The sequence below is a fragment of the Myripristis murdjan genome, chromosome 22 (assembly GCF_902150065.1).
Source record: "Myripristis murdjan chromosome 22, fMyrMur1.1, whole genome shotgun sequence".
Lineage (NCBI taxonomy): Eukaryota > Metazoa > Chordata > Actinopteri > Holocentriformes > Holocentridae > Myripristis > Myripristis murdjan.
The window spans coordinates 19,806,392-19,829,011 of NC_044001.1; the positions used below are offsets into that span (position 1 = coordinate 19,806,392).

Below are 22,620 nucleotides of genomic sequence, written 5' to 3' on the forward strand. Positions count from 1 at the left end.
CTGCTGTACTACCATTGTTAGCTTTGTGCGTCCAAACGTCATGTATTACATATGTGTCCAAATCTGTCTCAGTTTGCAAGCTATTTCTGCATGACTTGGCCCCAACACATTTTACTGCTGAGTGTCTGGTTTTAGCTGCTTTATAAATTATTCAGGAAATGATTGTGGTTAAAACTGAAATGAATGTTGCATTCAAAATAAAAAAAAATCATAATAATAAAAAGTCAGGCTGCTGGATTTGAGTGTCATCACTTCAATTTCTTGTGCCTTTTGTTTCTGAAGATTTTGATTGTCCCAAATGAGATTCCGAGGAAGAGGATTCTCCTCTCTAGAAATATCCCAGAACTGCCTCCCGCCCCCTCCACCACCACCCATCCACCCACCCCACCACCCTCCTGCCATCTGCCATCCCTGACCCTGTCATTCCATGGATAATGCATTTGAGTGAGCATGCAGCACACTGGGTTAACACAGCACCCTCAGTTTTTACTGCCAGTGTTCTCATATCACCCCATCACGTGTGAAGGAGATGGGAGGGAGAGGAGGAGGAGGAGGAGGGAGGACATGTGGATGAAAGGTATCCCAGGTGATGTGTACAGGAGCTCTGCTCGCCTTACAGTCACTGGAAACCAGCCTAAACACACATACTTAAACACACACACACACAAACACACACACATTGCTATCAATTCAGGGCTACTGCAAAGACAGCCCAATGAGAGAGTGGGAGGAGGCAGAGAAGGAGGGAAGTGATAAAGAGAGAGAGAGAGAGAGAGAGAGAGAGAGAGGGGTTAGAGTGAGTGAGTGTGTGTATGTGTGTGTGAGAGAGAGAGAGCGAGAGAGAGAGAGAGAGAGAGAGAGAGAGAGAGAGAGAGAGAGAGAGAGGGAGAGAAGGAGAAGGGAGAAGGGGGGATGGAAGGAGCTGTATGGGGCCGTGATATTCTCTCCTCCTGGATGTTGCCTCTCCTTCATGGCTTTGTCCCTTCTTTATGCTGCCACCCCGCGTCCCCGGGAGCAGGCACCGGTACACGGACCAGCACTCAGCCACGGAGCCGGGGATGAATCAGCCCCAACAAAGAGCCTTTGAGATGGCAGTGTGTGCTTCTGCCTGGAGGGAGGAACGCATCAGGCTTTCCCAGGCAAGCGGCAGCCTGCAGTGTGCCGTCGCTTGAGAGCCAGCCCTCCTCTCGCCGTTGCGTGTGTGTGTGTGTGTATGTGCATGAGAGAAAAAAGAGAGATAGAGGGGGTATGTGTGTGTGAGGGTGCGTGCGCGTGTGTAAATGTGTGAGCGTGCGAGTGAGCCTGTATAACAGTGTATGGGAGTGTGTATGTGCGCACTCTCGTTCGCAATCCTTCCTGGAGGAGAGAGGCTCTCCTCTTCACTGGACAGCAAGGTAAGGGGGATGACAGATTTTTTTTCTTCCTCCGCTAACAATGATTTATCCCCTCAGAGCCCCGTTTTGCTCCACAGCGAAGGGAGTGGGGCAAAAAAAGGGAAAAGAGGCTTAGCGTCATTGATAAAGAGCAGGCTAGTGTGTGCCATCGGTAGGCATCAGCGGCGAGGAAGAGGAGAAGATGTGAACAGAATGCAGTAAGGCCAGGTGTTGATGCTGGCAGGAGAAAGAGGGGAATAAGGGAAGACTGAGGGGTTTGCTGGATGGGTTCAGTGAAGGACTGCATCTCAAAGAAGAGCCTTCACCTTCTGCTCACCCCTCCTTCTCCTCCTTCACATCCCCTCTCTCCCTCTCTCTCCCTCTCTTTCTTTCCACAACCTCAGTTGCATGGATGAAGATACAATAATGCCTCATGTTTCCCAAAATGGATCACAGCTGACAAACACAGGTAGCTCCATTTTCATAGATTCAAACTGCAGGCAGTGTGTAAAGCAGCTTCCCCTTACCACCATTGTGTATTCTGAGTGTGGAGGCTGGCTGCTCAGGTAATATTTCTGGTCTCACCAGTCATAATGAATGGATGCCAGAGGAATCCAGCTGATGTACTGTACATACACTGTAGATGGATGCTGAGGGACGGGGATGGGAGCCGGCATGTGTCAAGATATTTTTAATCAACATTTTCCCCCGTTCCCAGCAAAGCTTGGTGTAAGAGGGCTTGAATGGGGAAGTAGCAGACAATGACTGAGCCGTATTCTGTCTGACAGTCTGAATTTGAGATCCGCTCACTGTATTGTTCCAGCATATGTATAAGCAGCAGGATCATGTAGCCGTCCTTTCCAGAGGAGATTTCCGAATCAAGTGGTCTGTTTGGTGTTGTATGATATTGGTTGTTTATTTGGAAAATTTGTCCCCTTGTTAGATGCTAAAATCCATTTAAGGCATCTTAGAAAAGGGCATGGTTTAAAGTCTTAGCTTTTACAATCACAACTATTTTCATCCATGTCAACAGCAACTCAGAATGCATGCATTCACTTTGCACACCCCTAACTGAGACTGACCATATAACTGACTCAAGCTATAGCACGAGTCATGTCTGCACCTGCTATGATAAGGCAGAAACAGTTCGGACAGCCTGAATGAACCGATCTATAGATCCACACGATGTCAGTGGTTCTGACAGTCTAAGGTTGATTGATGTTAACTGATCCTGATTGAATTCTTTGACTCAGATTAGCCCAGTGGTTTTTGATTTTTCAGGTTATTGTATGGTTCATAAGTCTGTGCCTTAGGTGGTAATGTTATAGCTAAGGTCTGCAAGTGGCATGGCAATGGCACAGCTAACTCTAACCAAAACTACCATGCGTTGTGTCTCAGGTTACTCATTGATATTCAAGGAGAGAGGGGGGGCAGAGTACAGGATATGACAGAGAAGGTCTCTTTGGTGGATGCATACACACACACACACACATACATGTACACGTGCACACACACACACAGCTGGATATCTGCTTTGCTGAGGGTGATGTGCAGAGTCCTGGGTCTTCTCAAGTCATTCGTTTTTTTGGAGGCCCTCTCATGTCGCTTATCTCCCCATCACAGGTTCACAATGTGGGACAGGCCAGCAGCACTCTCTCGTATGTACTGGGACGCTGACAAGCAGAGCTGGGGGCCACACACACTCACAGGTGTATGTGGCAGATCACTGTCATAGACCCCGCTGTGTTCATGATGGTTTTCAGGAATGCTCACGTCAGATTCGTGTCAGTCAAGGGAGAGGACAGTGTGCATTAACAGCTTAGTGTAGCCACCGGCCATGAGACGTTAAACACCACGGATTAAAAACAGACTCCGAGTCCAAATCAGGACAGCATGCCTTGAATCCCTCTCTGGACTGAAACAGGTCTCATGTCGGGTGACAGAGGAGGGGCAGCTGAGTCGGTGCAGATTGATACCAAGAGGGTTCGAGGTGCAGGAGGTTAAAAATGGCCGTCGCTTTATTCCTGGGAGAAGCATGCTGAGGGCCGGGGCTAAAAAATATAAATCAAAGAGCTTTCATAAGGACATGTGCGTACAGTAAAACTCCCACTGAGGCCCAATGCATCAGTAAATTAGACCCAAGAGAGAAGTGTTGGGCTTGTACGATTGGTGGAGCCTGATCATACGCCTCTATCAGCACAGCGTAGAATTGTTTAAAGCACTTGTGAGAGCCAAGAGCATCTTTAATTAAACAGAGTGTGGGTCAGGGCTGGATTTCCTTACTGTCCTGCCTTTGGCCCTGAGTAAGACACTACATGTACAGTTGTGCACTACATGGACAAGCCTTGGGTTAGGATTAGTGCGCTGAATGTGCTCTTGATGTGTCAGCATCAATAGAACGGCCTGTAAAAGCCTTGGGACGTGAGAAGTGTTGCTTTGACAATGTTATTATGTTAAGGTGTTTATAGTGGATGCCGACCACAGCTTTTACTGTGCATTATCGTGTTAGTCCAAGCTGCAGGGCAAAATAAACTAGTTTTCTTGTCCGCTTACTTGTCCAGGAGAATCAGTGGCAATATGACAGGAGACAGAATGATGTATGTTCTCGGTCGACGCAACTGTCCTGTCCTCAAATCCCCCCCTTGTTGCGGCTTGTTTACTGCGGACAAAGCCGCCCAAGATGATGGAGAAAAGAGGTTGAGTCTTTTGAATCGAGAGGGCTGACAATCACAATGTTGTGCCCGGAGATAACAAAATGTGACGTGAAATGTGAAACATTCTTTGTCAAGGCACCAACGGCTCTCAATCTATGCCCGTCTTTTCAGCGCGTTTGTGATTCTCTCCTCTTCCTTCCATTTCTCTTGCCCTTGTCTCTCTGCTCCTCCCTCCTCTCATCTTCTCTATCTCATTTTTTTCTGCCTGTTTCTCCTCTGCTTTCCTTCAACCATCTTTCTCTCTTGGTTTCTCATTTCTTGTTTCCTCCTGTCAACATTAGCACGGGAGTGATGTGCACTCACGCTCCTCTGTCTGCCCTTGAAGAACCAACAGCCCACACTGCTGGACGTGGACATCATATTTTTACTATTCACTTGCAGTCCCTTCCCATTCATAACAGAAGAACATGACAGAGAAGCTCTTTGATCACTTACTTGCTTGGGCTCTCAGTGCCCTGATGCCCTGTGTCTTCAAACCATTTCTGACTTACTTCGCTCAGAGGTTTGAGTGAAAGCCTGGGAGATACACATGACGCATCGCTGCAACTTATGTGACATTTGAAATACCACAAGAGATGTCACTATCAATGAACTCAGTGTGAGCGTGGGTCATCCCAGCTTAATGTCCATGTTTTCCAGACTGAATACAGGCAGAATATGGGCATAATTGGGTAAGCTATGCTATATTGTTGGCCTCTAACATCATCTGGCTGTCATCATTTGCACACTTTCCTTGCTCTAACTTCCTTCGGCACACGGTCCCTTTTCAATGCCACCCAGACTTTGCGGTTCATAAAGTATTTACTGAAACTAGTTCATAACATTCAGTGCTGGCACCCTTGGGTATGCTCTGCATAGCTCCCCCACTCGCAAGAATAACCTTTATCAGAGATACAAATTCATCGAGAAGGCTCGAAAAAGTTGCTGTTTGACCGCTTCAAAGATATCAACCACAGAGGGATGCAGCAGCGGAGAAACTGGCACGGCACGTCTTCACCAGCACCACTCAGTTCTTGATCCTCCTTTAGATATGAATAGCTCCTTTCTTTTCTTGCACTTCCTGTGTTGTAGATTCATTGTTGTAGATTGTAGGCTGATTTTCACAAAGGCACCAACCCTGCTTGCAAGCGTTGTCACATTTTTACAGTGAGTGACTTTGCCGAGGCTTGTGGGCGCATGCCGCTCCCTCAGATTACTTCTATTGTAAGTGCTTTGTCGTGCATGATACATCAGACCACTTCCATGAAATATGTATGGAAGCAACGTGGTATTCCGTGTCATTGAATTTAGCTTATTACATCACTTGTCTTCTCCTATTGACAGTCTTCGCATGTCTACAGAGGTGACTTCAAAGAGAAAGCAGAGATGTCTTGTGGTGAAAGAACTGCAGCAACTTAAATCATAAACACTGCTATTGGACCGGCCAGTCACGTCCAGCCCTTGTGTACCTTTTTCATGCCCTCAGATGGTGTGAGTGTATGTGCTTGTGTGCGTGTGTGTGTGTGTGTGTGTGTGTATTCGCAAAGCACAATGAAGAGATGACCCGCCCCCACCCCACACCCCCCCACACACACCCCCTTGAGAGGCAAGGCAGTCTCATTACACTCAAAGGGCGAAACGGTCATCATAATGAAGCTGATAGAGGAGCAATCTCTAAGCCCTCACCACCGCACTGCAGAGTCCAAAAACAGCAGTTAAGACCTTGATGCTATCTATGCCACTATGAGATAGATGTAACTCCTGTAATTCAGCATAGCTGGATTATGCTTATTCGTGCATTGACAAACACAAAAAGAGGATTACCTCATATCCGTCTCCCACCCTCACCTCACTATTTGACACGAATCTTGTACAGAATAAACACGCGCCTGGTGCAAGGGAGGAAGGGGGCTATGTTGTGTCCTAAAATTAGATCAGTGAAGCACTGAACACCATACTAATTCTGCAAAGCAAAGGTACCTGCAGACTCCCTACATTTCTGCATGCCTGCCAACAAAAAAGATACAGGAGAAATCAGGGCAAATAGAAAAAAAAAATCATTCAGCAGAGCTTGGAGCACTAACATCCAGCAAATCCAATATCTCTCTTATCTCTCGATCCCCTCCCACTCACCCGCAACTCCTGCTCGGGGTGATTTGAACATGAGAGGGAGGCGAGCACACCCTCTCTTCTTCTGTTATGTCTTCTGTGGGAAACATATGGATCGACTGGTTACATATCTGCATAGTGCGAGAAGCCTGGCCACTCTGCCAGGTGAAGCAGCATTCAATAGGGGGTAAGGCTGTGTTTGGATCTTTACATGGCCCCAGAGTGGGAATGTATGGGTATAACATTTGGGGAAATCGACTGTGTTTGCATTTTATTCACAATTGGCACACTCCATCTTTTGTTTATTCAGATCTTACCAGCAGACGTGATACAAACTGAATATGTTCATCTGCTTTTCAGTGAAATTTTATGCATCCTCAGTGATGTAGTGTGTATATTTTCAGTGTATTGTAATTGCATCTACTTAATTTTTACGCCGACTCACAGTTGTAGGGATGGCAGTAACTAACGTAGCACAATTTCAGAATGACCTCATCCTCTTTGGCTTTTGATATCCCTGACAGCAGCTGGCTGAGTTTTGCTTCAGCACTTTGATAGATTCAAGACAAGCCACTGAGGCATAGGGTCAAGTCCCTACAGTTTAGAGGGATGTGACCAGAAAGCATGATTATGCACTGTGCAACTTCAGCTGTGTGCATACAGTATATATTATCCAGTGGGCTTAGAAATCAATAGCGTATTGCTATCAAGACAGTCATAAGCTTGGCGCATTCAAAGAGGTCATTATAAGGCCAGATGCATGTGATTAAAGCTTGTAAATCAATAATTGCATCTACTTTTCAATTCATTTTGCCCTAGCATGAGTCCACATGGTGCATGGTGTGTGTGTGTGTGTGTGTGTGTGTGTGTGTGTGTGTGTGTGTGTGTGTGTGTGTGTGTGTAAGTGTGCTTGTGTGTGTGTTCCCACTTGGTTCTAGTAACATTGTGCTCACTGTAGTTTGTATTTCCAGAGTCTGTGGAGGCTCATAATGAAAAATGAATGTTGTGATATGTTCTTTTCTCTGCTTTTTTGAACTGATGACGCTTGATAAAGTAACACACAAAACAGCCATCCTATTTGTGATGGTATCACCCTATTATCACTGGCAGTGGAGGACTATAGCAGTTTGCATTTCACTCATGAGTAAATATTGATTGATCTGTTTGTACAGGATGCACAAGTGCTATGTGTAAATATTTGCTCGGGCAATGCCAACATCTGCACATTGCACAGCTATCTAAGCAGATAGGCTCTCGCACAGCGAAAAATTAGAACAGATCGCGGTCTTCTCTTTCCTGTCGCGGTTTCTCAAGCGGTCCTTATTGGAAAAGCAGCCACAATTGGTAGTTAAAAGCCTTTCCATGTCTTTAGAAAGGAAACTGGGTCCCTTTGTCTCCACTACTTGTAGGTATGACTTACTCTGTAGTCATGGCCCCTTCTCCTCTCACTCCAACCTCCTGGGAAGCCTCACACCATAATGTCCCTGTCAGATAGAATTAAAGTCCTTCCCAGCACCACATTATGTACATAGGGAGAGCACAGAATGATACGCTTATGCAACACTTAGCATATTAGCCTTGTGATTGAATTATCCTTGCAGGGAGACGAGTCCAACCAAGCAGTGTGTCTTCCCCCCTTTCCCTCTCGTCCTCTCCCCCTCTTTAATGAGCCAGGTTTAGCTGATGTGACCAGCGTGGCTGACCTGCCTCACCCTCTGGTGATGCACTGGGGCGCGCGGTGTGGTTAGTCACCGATACAGCTCATAACAGGCATCACCGATGCCGATTAGAGCCATGCTGGTCTGAGGGCGGAGGTGGGGAGAGGAGAGGCTGCCAGCGTGATTGCCTGCTGAGCAGCGGACGCCTGCAAAACTCATTTCCTCAACTCCCACCATTTCACAGTGCATGATGGGAGATTCTATCTGATCTTCTGAGGGCACCTTGTAGTTCTCCGCATTGGTCACGTAACGTGGCACACGAGGTTCTTCACAGCAGGTCTGCATGTCAGTTTGGTGCATGCAGTGCATTCCACCGAAATAAAACACACTGATTATTTATTATATATTGTCTTTGTGCTGTGATTAGTGGCCAGCATCCTCTCAATACTGTGAGCTAGATAAAAGAGTAATAATACTCGTCACAAGACTAATATGTGAGTGATTATCTCCCAGTACAGCTGTGCAGCTTAGGAAATGAGATGTAATGTATTTAATTATTTTCCCAGTCTTGAATGGAAAAAACTGAACATACTAGAAACCTCAGTTCGTAGCTTGCCAAACATAGGGCCATCCATCTGAGGATTAAGTGGTTACCCTCCCTGCAATCAAGAGTGCGCAAGCTATTTAATTAGAATGAGATATGAAGGGGTTATGAAAGGGTTATGAAAGATAGCCTGCTGCACCTTATTTGTGTTTGTATTTATGTGTGCATGTGTGTGTGTGTGTGTGTGTGTGTGTGTGTGTGTGTGTGTGTGTGTGTGTGTGTGCTGTGCTTCTCCCACTAATGCACTGAAAGCCTGTGGGCACTGGCCAGGCCGGCCGCATGCTCATCAGTAAAAGGGCACAGAGAATGAATAAGCCTTAATTGACCAGATATCCTTCATTACACATGTGCTTACAAATCCATCCTCTCTCCTTGGATCCTGTCTCAGAGGCACAAGCTAGTGACAGCCAGCGAGGCGGTTTGGAACATGCACAACCCAGGCATGGAACAGCCTTTAGACAAATGGTTTAAATATATTCTCCCCCCATGTTCCCATGTGGAGAAATCATCTGTTGGCAGTTGTCATTTGAATATACCTGGTCAGGGAATAGGCCTCAAGGAGAGTGGTAATGACTCTTTCACTGGGGCAACAGAGAGGAGGTATTTGTCTAAGCTCTAATGTGCTTTATGTGCTTATATTGGATGCAGTTAATTAATGGCTGAATGATTTTCTTGTGCAGGGCCATTTTGAAGTGGGCAAATTGTCGCTCTTGTGGGCCTAAGAATGTTTCGGAAGAAGAAAAAGAAGAGGCCTGAGATATCAGCGCCCAAAAACTTTGAGCACCGTGTCCACACCTCATTTGACAACAAGCGTGGCTGCTTCGTGGGCTTGCCGACACAATGGCAAAGCCTGATAGACAACCTGCGCAGGCCCAAACCCATGGTGGACCCCTCCAGGATCACAGAGGTGGAGCTGAGGCCAAAGAAGGTACAGCAGGGCTGACATTCAGCTGTTTATTGATCCTCTTTCCTGACCTCTCCTTGAACTGCTAATGAATAGCACACCATAATTAACTGTTCAGCTCAATGCAGCCCTAAATGAACTATCAAAATGAGTTGTTCAAAAAGTTGAGCTGAAATGTCAGAACTACTGAGCTATAAATGGGGACGGAAAGTAGTTTGTTCTATAGATGCAGCGGGTGTGTCCTTCAGTGCTGCAAGGGAATCCTGCCGTCCCTCAGAAAATGCCATAATCCTGTGATGGCAATGGGGAAGGCCAAGGCTCTTCACTCCCGCCCTGTCATATTGCTTTCTTATCTATCACTGGGCTGGGCTAATGACCGTGCTGTGTACACTGACTGTACAATGTTGAATCCTTGGAGGGCCACAAAAGATTTATTACTCCATGCAGGCAATTAATAACGATCCATGGTGCCTTCCCACAGATGTCAGGCAGAGGGGATAAAAAGTGCAGGTACAGCAAAGGAAATGCCAGTGAGCGATAAAGCCTGCAAATCTCAGGATTTCTACGCTCCATAGAGCACACTGTCAATGCTGTTTATGGCCATCATGAAAGAATAAATAAAATAGAGAAAACACCAACATTTTCATTACTGCCCGGATGTGATTGGTGCTGTGTAACATGAGAATTACCACATCAGACTTTAGGTCAGAGTTATGGTTTTAATAGTATCATCAAGAGGAAATTAGTCTTGCAACACAAGACCTCTGGAATGCGAATGCCACAACATGTCAGGCAGAGGAAAATAAATTTCAGGTATTGCTTCACCACAACAAGGCAGGAAGAAAATTTGAAGTGATGTCCGAAAACAATATTACTGTCATCTCAAGCCATTATCATAGCACCTTCTAAAATAGGGGGTGCTCACCAAGGCCATTATTGCCTGCAGTTCTCTCAGAGAGGTGCTAGGTGTCATGTTATCTGACCTCTACCCCCTGTGCAGATGTAATGGCACCAAACCAGAGAAACAGGAGAGGCTGTTGACTGACTGTGAACTGAACATGACTCTACACACAGACTGACTAATGAGTCACCCCCGCCAGGCAGTCATTTGTAAACCAATAAAACATCCCTCTACCAGTACATCTCAAGTCTGTGTAAATGATTTCTGTCAAGACAGGTTTCGGCCTTTTGCCTTTGCATGTCTGCTTACCATGCATACCATGTAAAAGCTCATAGTAACAGTTACCTGAAATATCTGCATTGTGCAACACAGGGGCAGCTGCAGAGGCTGAATACTTGTGCCATCTTTGTACTGTATCTCTTGAAACATTTTGCTTGGTATATTTGTCACAGTGTTGTCAGTATAAGCCACTGGGGAAATGATTCAAGCTGCTGTCTTTGAAGAATGACAAAGATGTCCTTTGCAGATTCTCAAGTCTAAATTTAACATGGCTCTGAGCAATGATTATGTCAGCCTCATTATTCCTTTCAGCCTAAAATCCATGAGCTTTCTATATTATGATCATGGCATGCACAGTGGTGTAAAGATAAATGTCTCTCCTCTTTCAGACCATTGTGCGTGGGAGCATGATCGGTCACGGCGACTACATTGCAGCCATGATCAATGATATGAGCCGCCTGTCTGTGACCAGTTCCAACTCTCTGAGGAAGAGTAGCCCCTCAGCCAGGAAGAGGGCCCAGTCTCTGGGAAGGCTTGGGGAAGTGAAGGAGGGTGACACCTACCAGTATGAAGGCCTGACCCAGGATGACGAGGAAGAGGAAGACGATCCGACTCAGCAGCAGTGGAAGGACAAGGCCAGGAACATCCACAGTGAGACCAACACCCCCTACTTGGGCATGAAGAAGAGCATTACCCTGCAGCCCAACGGGATCTTGCCCAGGGCTAAGTCCACTTACGAAGTCAGCGTCAGCTCCCTCGAGGGACCCCCACAGCCTCCCCAATCCCACAACATCCAGGTGCCTAGCCATGGGGCTTACATGGGCGGAGAGGTGGGCAGTCCCCAGGAGAGGGTGGTGTGGAGGAGAGATTTCCAGTTGCCCAGGGGAATCCCACCTAATCAGAGACCTATAGCATGTTTCTATAGCCCAGCCATGACAGTCCAACAGCCCCATGGAGATCAAGGAACACATCCTGCAGATCTACGCACCAATGTCCCACTGTACATGCACTCTCAGAACAGCCCTGGAAGGCCCTTCTCCTCCTATGACTTGAAAGTAAGCCTGAAATTAAAGCATATTCCTTTTAAGTCTTAGCGGTTATTTGATGCATTGTGTTGTCTTCGTAGAACACATACAATACATTCAAGTTGCAGCCAGTTTTTTTTACTTGAAATCTAAAGTGCATGTTTGACTAACTCTTTGGGGATCACCTCAATGCTGAAGCTGTGGATCTGTCATAACCTATTCTTTAACCCACAGCAGATTGCTTCTTTTTATACTATCGATGCCTATTCAATTAAAGCTGTGGGGTCTTTTTGTTTGATACCAGCAATAAAATATGAAATGTGAGTTTATAGTGTCAGTGGGGGTTGTAAATGGTGGGAGATAGTGTGTTTGGCATGAGCTCAATGGGACATTTGGGTCGCTATAGCAACATCTTTATGCAGGGCATTTCAGGTGAAGTGGATGCATGGTGTGAGAGTGAAGGACATAATTTACATTTGGTTATAAACCAGGTCTTGGACTACAGGCAGGCAGCCAGCTCCCTTTTAGCTCTCTCTCTCTCTTCCTCTGTTCTCTCTCCTCTCTCGCTTACCCCCCACCTCCTACCTCTCTCTCTCTCTTGCAGGCAGAGTCTGCGGTGAGGTACCACTCCAGTTTCCTGCCCACTGGTACCAGCAGTCCTCTAGTGAGTGGCATCAGACCCCAAAGGACTGTGCGTTCCTCGGCTAGCTATACCCTGGGCCTGTCTCCTAACATGGGCCTGAGACCGAATGGGCCGGACCCATTCCTGAGACACTCTGGCTGCCCCAACCCTCCCTACCCCAGGCAGGACAGTCCATCCCAACCTCGGCCGTCCCCTACAGGCTCATTAGCGACCAGCCCCCCAGGCACCTGTTCTCCTGCCTTCAGACCTCCACAGCACCCCTCCCCAAGACCACCTCCAGACCCTCCTAAAGTGACCCATGAACAGTTCAAGGCTGCCCTGCAGATGGTGGTAGATAAGGGGGACCCGCGGTCTTACCTGGAGAACTTTGTGAAAATCGGGGAGGGCTCAACGGGGGTGGTGTGTATCGCCAGAGAGAAGCATAGCGGCAGGCAGGTGGCGGTGAAGATGATGGACTTGCGGCGGCAGCAGAGGAGAGAGCTACTGTTCAATGAGGTACAGCATCCAACTATGTGACTGCAATTACTGATGCAGAACCAGAACCTGAGCACATCACTGGTTGAAGGTTTTGTGTCTAATGGATATGTTGTGTGATATTCACGCAGGTGGTAATCATGAGGGACTACCAGCACAGAAATGTGGTGGAGATGTTTAAATCCGCCCTGGTGGAGGAGGAGCTGTGGGTGATTATGGAGTACCTGCAGGGTGGTGCACTAACAAACATTGTCTCTGAAACCAGGTATGGACATTGCACTTTGTCTTAAAGCACAGCAAATCATGCAAACAAGATAATTATTAATATATATAAAAAAGCTACTTGTGGTGCATCCTGTCCAGGTATGAGATCATCTTTCATAACTAAGTCAACCACAAGGGGGTAGTATAGCACTGACTGGCAAATCATCAATGTTGATCCCAGTGCACACCAGCACAAAGACTCACAAAGATGCTCATTCAGCCTCCTCCCTCCCTCCCTCACATAGCATCAAAACATGCTGTCTCTCCTTGGGGGAAAATGATAATTCAATAACATAATCAAATTTGTGCATGCTGAAGTGACATGGGGAAAGTCAATTTTGGGTGAAAAATTGGATTTCCTGGTGCTGCCCCAGTGTTCAATACTGCATGTATCAAAATAACGAAAAAATATTGATCAGCTGCAGAGAGTTGAAATTGTCTGTGTGCATTGTTTTTTTTTTTTTGTTTTTTTTTTAAACTGTCAACATATTTTAAATTATTAACAGATGGCTGGCTCAATCTCCACAGGATGACCCCAGAGTCAGGTCTCTAGACTCAAAGGGATGGAAAGTTTTATCTCAAGCCAGCTGACTTATAAAATGAGCCAGCTGTCACAGCCATTGCTTGTCAAAGCATGAGATTATCACTGTATTGACATATCTGTCAGGAATGAGAATCCTTTGCTCTTTCTGACCACAATCTGGTCTCAAATATTTTTTTCAGTCTTATTAACATCTTTCTAAAATGAAAAAGAGAGTGATTGCTCAAACTTTAATGTTGAAGTGTTTTCCTAATATATATTTTATCTGGTTCTTATGTCTGAGGCTATGTTCATAAATCAGACATGAGGATACAGAGCTCAGTAGGTAATTGTTTGGTGACCTTCCTCCTTAGTGAGCTCCTGACCTTGCTTGTTGTTTGAAAAAATCTGCACAGCGTTTTATTTCTGTATGCAGCACTTATATTGCTGAAGTCACATGAACATTAACGGGAAACAGTAATGTTTTTTTACTCGTTCTGCTGTCTGAGTGCTGTCTTTAACCTTGCATTCTTTATCATTGTCGGTAATGTTGGTGATTCATGAATTCCAGTATGTTCTGCTGCTGTTATTTGTTGTCACCTGTCCTCGAAAATTACATCAAATGTAAAATGTATGTGTGTTGTTGTGTTGTCATGTGCGTGGTGTCCTTTATAGGCTGAGCGAAGAGCAGATTGCCACGGTGTGTGAGGCAGTTCTGCAAGCGCTGGCCTATCTCCATTCACAGGGAGTCATCCACAGAGACATCAAGAGTGACTCTATACTGCTCACATTAGATGGAAGGGTACAATAAGTTTTAACTCTCTCTCTCTCTCTCTCTCACTCTGTCTCTGTCTGTCTGTCTGTCTGTCTGTCTCTCTCTCTCTCTCTCTCTCTCTCTCCCTCCCTCCCTCTCTCTCTCTCTCTCTCTCTCTCTCACTCCCTCCCTCCCTCTCTCTCTCTCTCTCCCTCTCCCTCTCTCTGCTTTATATTTGTGATGAGAATGAGAATCAGTACCATCCGTATAATGAGGCATCTCTCCTGTTCCCCACAGATCAAGCTTTCAGACTTTGGCTTCTGTGCCCAGATCAGTAAGGACATCCCTAAGAGGAAGTCTCTGGTGGGGACACCCTATTGGATGGCTCCCGAGGTCATCTCCAAATCGCCATATGGCACTGAGGTGAGGAGGTGCATATTCAAATCCTGGCAGTGATGATCTCTGCCGGGTAGAGTAAATGCCAACCGCGGCAATCTGTACTGAGAATGTGTTGAATCTCGTTCCTGGGGGATGGGTGCACCAGGTGGATGTGTGGTCTCTGGGCATCATGGTGGTGGAGATGGTGGACGGAGAGCCCCCCTACTTCAGCGAGACCCCTGTAGCAGCTATGAAGAGACTGAGGGATGAGCCGGCTCCAACTGTACGAAATGTCAGCCAGGTATGAAGACAGAAGGACACACACACACACAGCATAAATTAGATTTTTAACAGGGATGTACCATATTGGATTTTTTTGTACTCATTTTTTTCCACCTAATTGCACAGAACATCAAGTCTCTCCTGTACTGAAATTAATATATTATTCAATTAATATATTATATACACATTCACTGGGCAATATAAGAAAACTACTTTAGCTTAGGTTATGTAAAACAGGACATATTTATTTTTATATACCATTTTCTTTCAAACAAAACTTTCAAGCTAAAAGATTCATCCCAGTCAAACCAGCTTGGATGATGCTCAATTCTGAAAACGGCCACAGCCAGGGCAAATTTGACCTATTTGTCGTATCGGCAGAAATTTTCTTTTTGAGCTAATGCCAATATTTCATTTTAAAGCCAGATGATGTGCTGGTTGTATCATGCATCTCTAATTTTTTAACATCAAGACATCATTGTCAAGTTAATTGAATAGCTTGGTGTAACTACTGCAAACAAATGAGACCATGGTGGCGATGATGTCAGTGGTGTGGGTGCTTGTGTTTTCAGCCACTGTTGGTGCTAGTGAGCAAAGTTGGTCCCTGAGAACAACAACCCAAACATGCACATATAAAGCATGCACACAAGGACCAGCACAACACACCACAGGGTTTTTATTTCCAAGTTATTTCCAAAACTGGACATATCTTTTGAACATGATTTTTAATCATGTTGCTGTAATTGAGATGCTTTTTTGTGTGATCACATTTCAATAAGTAGGTAATTTTGCTTTTGCCTGAGTGTGATTTACTGTAGTATTGTACGTTACTACATTTTCAATCTCATCCGTAACAGAGTACAAATATTGTGTGCTGTCCAGAAACTGAATCAGTGTGAATTGGCAACTGTGGAACTATTTATAGCAAATGGTCATTCAGCAAAGACAAGACTAATCTGGTTTTACTTTCTGCAGTTTATGTTGTAATTTCAAAATTTTCCAATTTTAAGAATTGAGTTTGAGCTTTTTCCTCTTATCCTTAAGAGTTGCATTAGAAGGAACGCATTTAACAGTGTTCTCTTTTCTTAAAAGTAACTCAATAACTTTCAGTTTAAGTATATTTTAAACAAGCTACTTATACAGTATTCAAAGAAAAAAATCAGCACAGTAACAGTACTGTACTGCTACTCGTACGTTATAGTAGAGATTCCTCTGCAATTTGCTGCATTGACATCCAGATGCAAACATTGCAGCCATCTAAACATTAAGACTTTCCCAACATCTGAGAAGGTCATACATTTATTCAACATGGTCACTGGGGTCCAAAAACAAATTATATATCTGTATGAATGTAAACAAACAAGTTCATCCTTGTTTATCCCGCTTTTCCCATCATCTCTTTCTTCCTGGCTCTGTGTCTGCTTGTTTTGAAGAGTAGGAAAGACCATTTAAGTAATTTTTCCACGGCCTTCTCTCATTCCACCCCCTGTCTTTTCAAGAAACTGAAAGCTTTAGTGATATTTTTACTGTGAGAACTGTGTCTTGTCTCTCTTTGTACAGCAAATCAGCAGATTTCCCCAAAAAGTCAGTCTGGTGATACACACTGTAAAATGCGGTGTAAATTTTATGTCAGTCTTTTTGGCACAGGCTCGTTTGTTTTACTTAATTATACTAATGTATCAAAATTTATGTTGTAAGGATTTATTGATGCAGACCTTTGATATGTGCTCCTCCTCTGGCTCAGATCTCTCCAGTGCTGAAGGACTTCCTGGACCGTATGCTGACCCGGGACCCAGTAGAGCGGGCCAGCGCCACTGACCTGCTGGAGCACCCCTTCCTGCTGCAGAGCGGCTCACCCCAGTGCCTGGTCCCACTGGTTGAGCAGTATCGCAAGCGCATGTCCCGCTGCTGACCCTGTAGGGCTCCTGGTCCCCAACGCCCACCTTCAGTCTGACCTATCCAGGCCTTGAACCAGGACCAGCACCCGGGTCCAACCTATCCAGCACCCAAGCCAATGGGAGATGAGCTCCAGGGAGCGGACCCGGACAGCATGGTGCTGCCAGAGTGTTCATGGCAGGACAGCAAGTTTGGCTGACAGACACAGCATGATCTCGGACATGAGAGAAGCACTTTAGTAGTGAATCAAAGGCAGCATGCAAGCACTATTCCTCACATCTCAGCTCAGTTTGGGCTAACTTTTGATTGGCATCCTGTAACATCCTGTGGGATTCTTCTCAAAACAACACGTCATGGTGCATATCAAGTGATAAACGAAAGCCAATATTCTACGTAACTATTTAATGAACACATGCTACACTGAAGATCCTTCATAGTGTTCATAGTGGGTACTATTTGCTAGCCGTGTAAAGCTTAAAAAGCTTGTGTTAGGCTTAAAACACAGTAGCTCATTGTGACATTATTAAGGAGGGAGTGCTTAGATAAAGTTACCTCTGCACACCCGCACTCTATGTTGTGGAAACGGGACTACAACCTGGTACTCTTTGAATACTGACAATAGACTCTTTGCATGGCCAAACAGAGGCACACCTGGCCTGATGTGAATGCTTGAATATGTACAACACTGGGATATGAGAGACAAGCCTCCTTTATTACCATAATAAATGGGTAGATGAAGGCCCAGCTGCTACTATTGGGCTACTGGAAAATCACTAGAACCATTTTCCTCCTTTTCATATTTATTGTTTTGTTTTTGTTTTTTGTTTTTTGTTTTCCAAAAGGTGTTGTGGGTTGTTTGTATGATGTGAAGTTGCAAATAGGGTTTCATTATAAAGTATGGACTTGAAACATAACCAGACAAATAAATAATGTAAATACAAATACTAAATATTAGGTCCTTATACCTGCTGATCCACTGCAGTAAGATATGAGATGAATCCAAACATTTTTTTTTGTTTGATTTCTGAAGTGCGAGTGTAAACTGTTGTGTGTGCACACAACTGATGTGTGTATGTGTGTGTGTGTGTGTGTGTGTGTGTGTGTGTGAGAGAGAGAGCGCGTGTGTGATGCCACCTTAGTGTTTGCTTCCAGTAACCCTCTCTGTATTGTGACTGATTTTGGAAAAAAACACAAGATGTGTGTGTTGCTCCTCAAGATGTCTATGCCTGTATTCGCATTGATTTGCCTAGATAAAGCACACAGGCTTGGCATGTGATGCTGCAGGACGTCCACCAGCTGAGAACACTTTGCACATGGTCTTTGTATTCTGACACAGATACATGTCGACATGTTTCATGTATTTGTATTTCTATGTGGGTCATTCATGAAAAAGAGAATTACACATTATTTTAATTTTGTATAAATCAATAAATGATGCATATTGAATCTCAGCTAAACACAATTTGATATGAATTCGTTCGATCAGTGCTGCCTCTCCCTCTCACACAGCCGTGCACAAACAAAACATGCACACACAGGCACATGTGCACACACGCATGCACACAGATTCAGTGAACTGCTGATGTTTCAATGTATTTATTAGATATTAAGTATGAATCATACAGTGCACGATCATTTGGCTGTTGTAGAATATCTTTAAGCAAAATACATTCAGTTGTGTGTTTCTTACAAACACAAAGGCCATAGCGTATACAATTCATATAATATAAATCCTAAACATTTTAAATAAAGGCAAAGAAGTTATCTTAAATAGCTCACTGACAGAAATTATGTTACATTAAGTATAAATCACATGTGAAATACAGCATGCAGTATGCAACTGAAACAATTACTGAAAAAATCATATTTTTTCCTGTAATGCACACTGCAAGTAATCATTAACTAAAACACAAGCATAGGAGTATTATTTTCTTATCAATGAACAGAATATGCCATCAGCCAATCCTTCTGCATTGTAAGAATTTTAAGTGCTGACAGAATATTTCTACCGACCATATCTGCTGCTTCGTATCATCCCCGTTCTAATCGAAGGCAGACTGAGAGGAGCTGCTTTCAAACTCACACTTCACTCCACTGATGCTGTCAATGCTTGGCTGGCTGTTGACTTGCTGGTGTGTGTGAGAGAACGGGAAGGTTTCGGAGCGGGACATCCGCCCTCTGCCGTGTGAGGAGCTGGACGAACAGTCTTTCACCATTCTCATGAACTCTGGGGCGGTGAACCGTCGCAGCAGTCGGGTTCCCAGCCCCGTGAGCCCCGGGGTGCGGCTGGGAATTTTCCCCGACTCCATCTCACCTCTGGCAAACAGCAGTTTGTTGGGTCTGCTGGTCGCTGGGATGCTTCCCCTCTTCTGTTGCTCTCTCTTGCTTGATGGAGCTGCGCTGTTAGTCTCATCTTTCTGTGATTTGGCATTCTCCCTGGGTGCCTTAACAGACTGGCTCTTGCCATTTAAAAGTGGTTTTGGCACGGTGACAGTTTTGTCAGCATCGTTTGTCAGGCCCCGGGTGTTCCCTTGACATTCCATCTTGTCTAACAGGGATCTCTCGTCCTGTAGTGAGGCTCTCTTTAATTTGCTGGCTGACAGGCTCATGTCACGCATATCACCCTGATAGGACTGCTTTCTGCTGTTCAGAACGTCCAGGTTAAACGACTTTGCTTTTCCCCAGAAAGGAAAACTCTCTGGTGTTTTCTGTTGAAGTCCAATGTCTTGGCTGACATCTTTCTGGCTTGGTTCGGGCAGGGAGTTCAGTGTTTTAGTCCCTCGAAGGTCTCTTAGCTGGCAGTTTTGGAGTTGTTTGGCAGTGAAGAGAACACTGTGATCCCCCTCTGTCTGGCTTCTGTCTAGCTGAGGCGGTAGAGCCCAGTGGTGGCGATGGTTGCTGTCCTCTGGAGACTGGCTTCTGGGACACTTGACATGGTTCCAGACACCATTGCTGTCCCCAACCTTCAGCTGTCTCTGAAATACTTCGGGCAGCTGGTCTTCACTGCTGTTGAAGTGCTTGGAGAATCTCTCCAGAACGTGTCTGGGGAGCTTGTTGGGTAACCGGCACTCCTCCTCGACTGAGGTCCCTGCATCAACAAGTGGATCATCTCTGCCAACACTTCTCCTGCAAGGGAAGTTCAGGATCTGGACACACTGGTTGTGTCCAAAGAAGTTTGCCACCTGGATTGCTGAGTGGCCGGCGTTATTGGTTCGGTCCAGCCTGAGTCCCAGTCTTTTGAAAGCCCGGACCAGGAACTCCAGAACTTGGCTGTGTCCAGAAAAGGCAGCGTACATCAGAGCACTGTTTCCCCAGGCATCAGAGACATCTGGGTCAGCATTGAACTGCACAAGCAGCTTGACCACATCAAGGTGACCCATTTCACATGCATGACTTAGGGCCGTGCGGCCGTCATCATCCTGGCAGTTGACATCAGCCCCTTTCTCTAGCAGCAGCCGGGTGAACTTGGCCCTCGCCCCGGGGTCCTGCAGACACACAGCAAACATGAGGGGGGTGCGGCTGTTTTCTGTCTTGGAGTTAATGATGCGTCCGTCCAGGGCATCCAAAATAAAGCGTGCTAAGTGAACTTTGCCACCATGCATGGCATCCAGGAAGGTTTTGGTGCCAGAGCCCTGGCGTAAATCTTTTGGCCGCATCATGCTAGAACAGCCTCTTCTGGCGTGCTGAGAAAAACAGTGATAAATAGAGAGAGAAAACGCGTAGCAAGTTCTCCGGACCTCTGTGTTGACAGTGACTGCATTTACCTCAGAGTAAGTCTCAGTGAGAAGCTGCCAGTGTTTTAATACCTCCCTCTCCACATGCCCTCCCCACGTTGCCTAGGAAACAACCGTCTGAGGACCATTATGCAGCGGCAGCATCCATTCAGCCCAAGCACTCTCTGCCTGGAGAGAAATATATGCTATTTGAATGGAATAATTATTCAAGGAGAAAAACATGGCCAGTGTTTTTCATGTGAGGTCTGCAAGGTTAAACCAACTTATATGCAACAGTTGAGTCCCTTTTCAGTTCAAGACTATATTATCACCGATACTCTTACCAGAGGTTTGAGGCAAGAATGGAGCCAGGCTTTGCTCGGTAAGAAAAGGGAAGGGAAATGAACATTTACACACGTTTTTTTTTATGGCAAACCATTGAAATACACCAAGCATTCTCCACCTGGTGTATCAGGCTCATGATACAGTGTAAGAAGCTCAGATTAATAATGAAAAGGTTTATAAAATTGGTAGCCTTGTGGACAAAATGGGTCCTTTTTAATCGTGAAAATAGGAAATCTATGGCACTCCACAAGAGGCTCAAAAAGCCTTTATTTTATTAGCTTAACGAACTGACAAATAAAAGCAGTGCTAAACTGATGTGCTATTGTTGCTTTCCCTTGTGCCAAACAATCCAGTCCTCTCACTGACTTGAATCCATTTGATGACTCAGATATGAGGATGAGGCCTCTGTTTGTCTGAGGATAAAAAAGTATGATTGGTTTCTGAAGAAACACCAAAAATATATATGAAAAAAAAAATATATATATGTACACATGACCATGGAATGCCCCCCTTAATATAACTGCACACCACATAAAAAACATACTGCTGACAAGATTAGTCTTGTGGTAGGATACATCTGCATGTACACTGTTTTGCCATTGCATAGAGTGGAAACACACAGATAATCATGTTTTGTCATAGCATTTGCAATATTCATTCATTCATTTATTCATTCATTCATCCATTCACTAATGTTCTATTTCATCTTATGACCAACCCCCGACTTATTATTTGTTCTTTACCAAATCTGCCTCTATCAGTCAAATTCAGTGTCCTTAGCCCAGCTTGTCTCTTACATCTTTTATCAAGGCTTGTGTATTAAAATTGACAAGGACCATTTTTACAGCTTGCCTGTATCCTCTCCACAAGCACTGGATTTAATTTGATTTTAATTGCTAATATAAATCTCAGCAGGACCAAAACCAGTCCAAATAGCGGAGGTGAGAGAAACATTGCCAGGGTTCCACCTTCCTCACTGTTCACCATCCGGCTGCAGACACTTCACTTCATCAGACCCTCAGCAGGTCCCGCAGCAACTGCCACTCCCTCATCTAAACGGAAGACATTCATGGCCGATGCTTCCTCCAGCACGCCTTCCAGCGGATGGCAGCTATGCTCTAAATACAAGAAATATCTTTTCATAACAAGACTGTGTCCTTGTAATATCTCAGTAAGTTTAGGTTCCTATTAAGCCAGAGATTCCACTATAGATTTATCTCCACAATGCCAAGTGTGTAGTATTGAACTGCCGTATTATGTCCTAAGGATTTATGCTCTGCCTTCCAAGTACATAAAACACCAAGAGGAGAGAACGAATAACTCAAATCCAATGATATCAAAATGAATTATTGATGGATGCTGGCTTGCGAGATAAAGGGAAAATAGAGCCCATGTAATACATAGGTTATGCATGTTTAAACATAAGAAAAGCTGAAGAAATAAATCCTGTTTCTAATATATTCTGTTTTTGTGGTTTGGGTGTACCGTTCAAGGATGGCCCATTTAACTCTTTTGACTGTCAAGCGGGGAGTTGATGTGGGCCTTTATTAGCACCACCCATTAAAGTGCAAAGATTTAGCCCCTGTATCTCTGATAACAAAGTATATTTACTTGAGTACTGTACTCATGTACAATTTTGAGGTACCATTATTTTCATTTTGTGAGACTTTACACTTTTACTCCACTACATTTCAGAGGCAAAATATTGCACTTTTTACTGCACCCTATTGCTTTAGTCACAAGTTATTTTGCAGAGTAAGCTTTTTACATTCAAAACACACAAAGCATTGTTTAGGGATACCGTT

At 44.9% G+C, this 22,620-nt stretch overlaps 2 protein-coding genes across 2 annotated transcripts; one reads left to right on the forward strand and one right to left on the reverse strand.

Annotated features, from left to right (window-relative positions):
• Nucleotides 1-1,282: 1,282 nt before the first annotated feature.
• Nucleotides 1,283-18,211, forward strand: pak6 (p21 (RAC1) activated kinase 6). Its single transcript, XM_030081882.1, has 9 exons — nt 1,283-1,394; nt 9,118-9,365; nt 10,911-11,576; nt 12,151-12,684; nt 12,795-12,928; nt 14,123-14,249; nt 14,499-14,624; nt 14,746-14,880; nt 16,606-18,211. Exons 2-9 carry the CDS (start codon nt 9,162-9,164, stop codon nt 16,771-16,773), a joined length of 2,094 nt encoding a protein of 697 aa, XP_029937742.1. The 5' UTR covers nt 1,283-1,394; nt 9,118-9,161; the 3' UTR covers nt 16,774-18,211.
• Nucleotides 18,212-18,799: 588 nt separating this feature from the next.
• ankrd63 (ankyrin repeat domain 63) lies at nt 18,800-20,416 on the reverse strand. The gene has a single exon (XM_030081883.1). It carries the CDS (start codon nt 20,414-20,416, stop codon nt 18,800-18,802), a length of 1,617 nt encoding a protein of 538 aa, XP_029937743.1.
• Nucleotides 20,417-22,620: the final 2,204 nt, after the last annotated feature.

Excerpts from the sequence above, each read along its gene's own strand:
- pak6 (XM_030081882.1), top strand. The coding sequence starts at position 9,162 with ATGTTTCGGAAGAAGAAAAAGAAGAGGCCTGAGATATCAGCGCCCAAA. Across the intron at positions 12,929-14,122 it reads AACATTGTCTCTGAAACCAG|GCTGAGCGAAGAGCAGATTG; the intron begins GTATGGACATTG and ends TGTCCTTTATAG. Across the intron at positions 14,250-14,498 it reads TGCTCACATTAGATGGAAGG|ATCAAGCTTTCAGACTTTGG; the intron begins GTACAATAAGTT and ends TGTTCCCCACAG.
- ankrd63 (XM_030081883.1), bottom strand. The coding sequence starts at position 20,416 with ATGATGCGGCCAAAAGATTTACGCCAGGGCTCTGGCACCAAAACCTTC.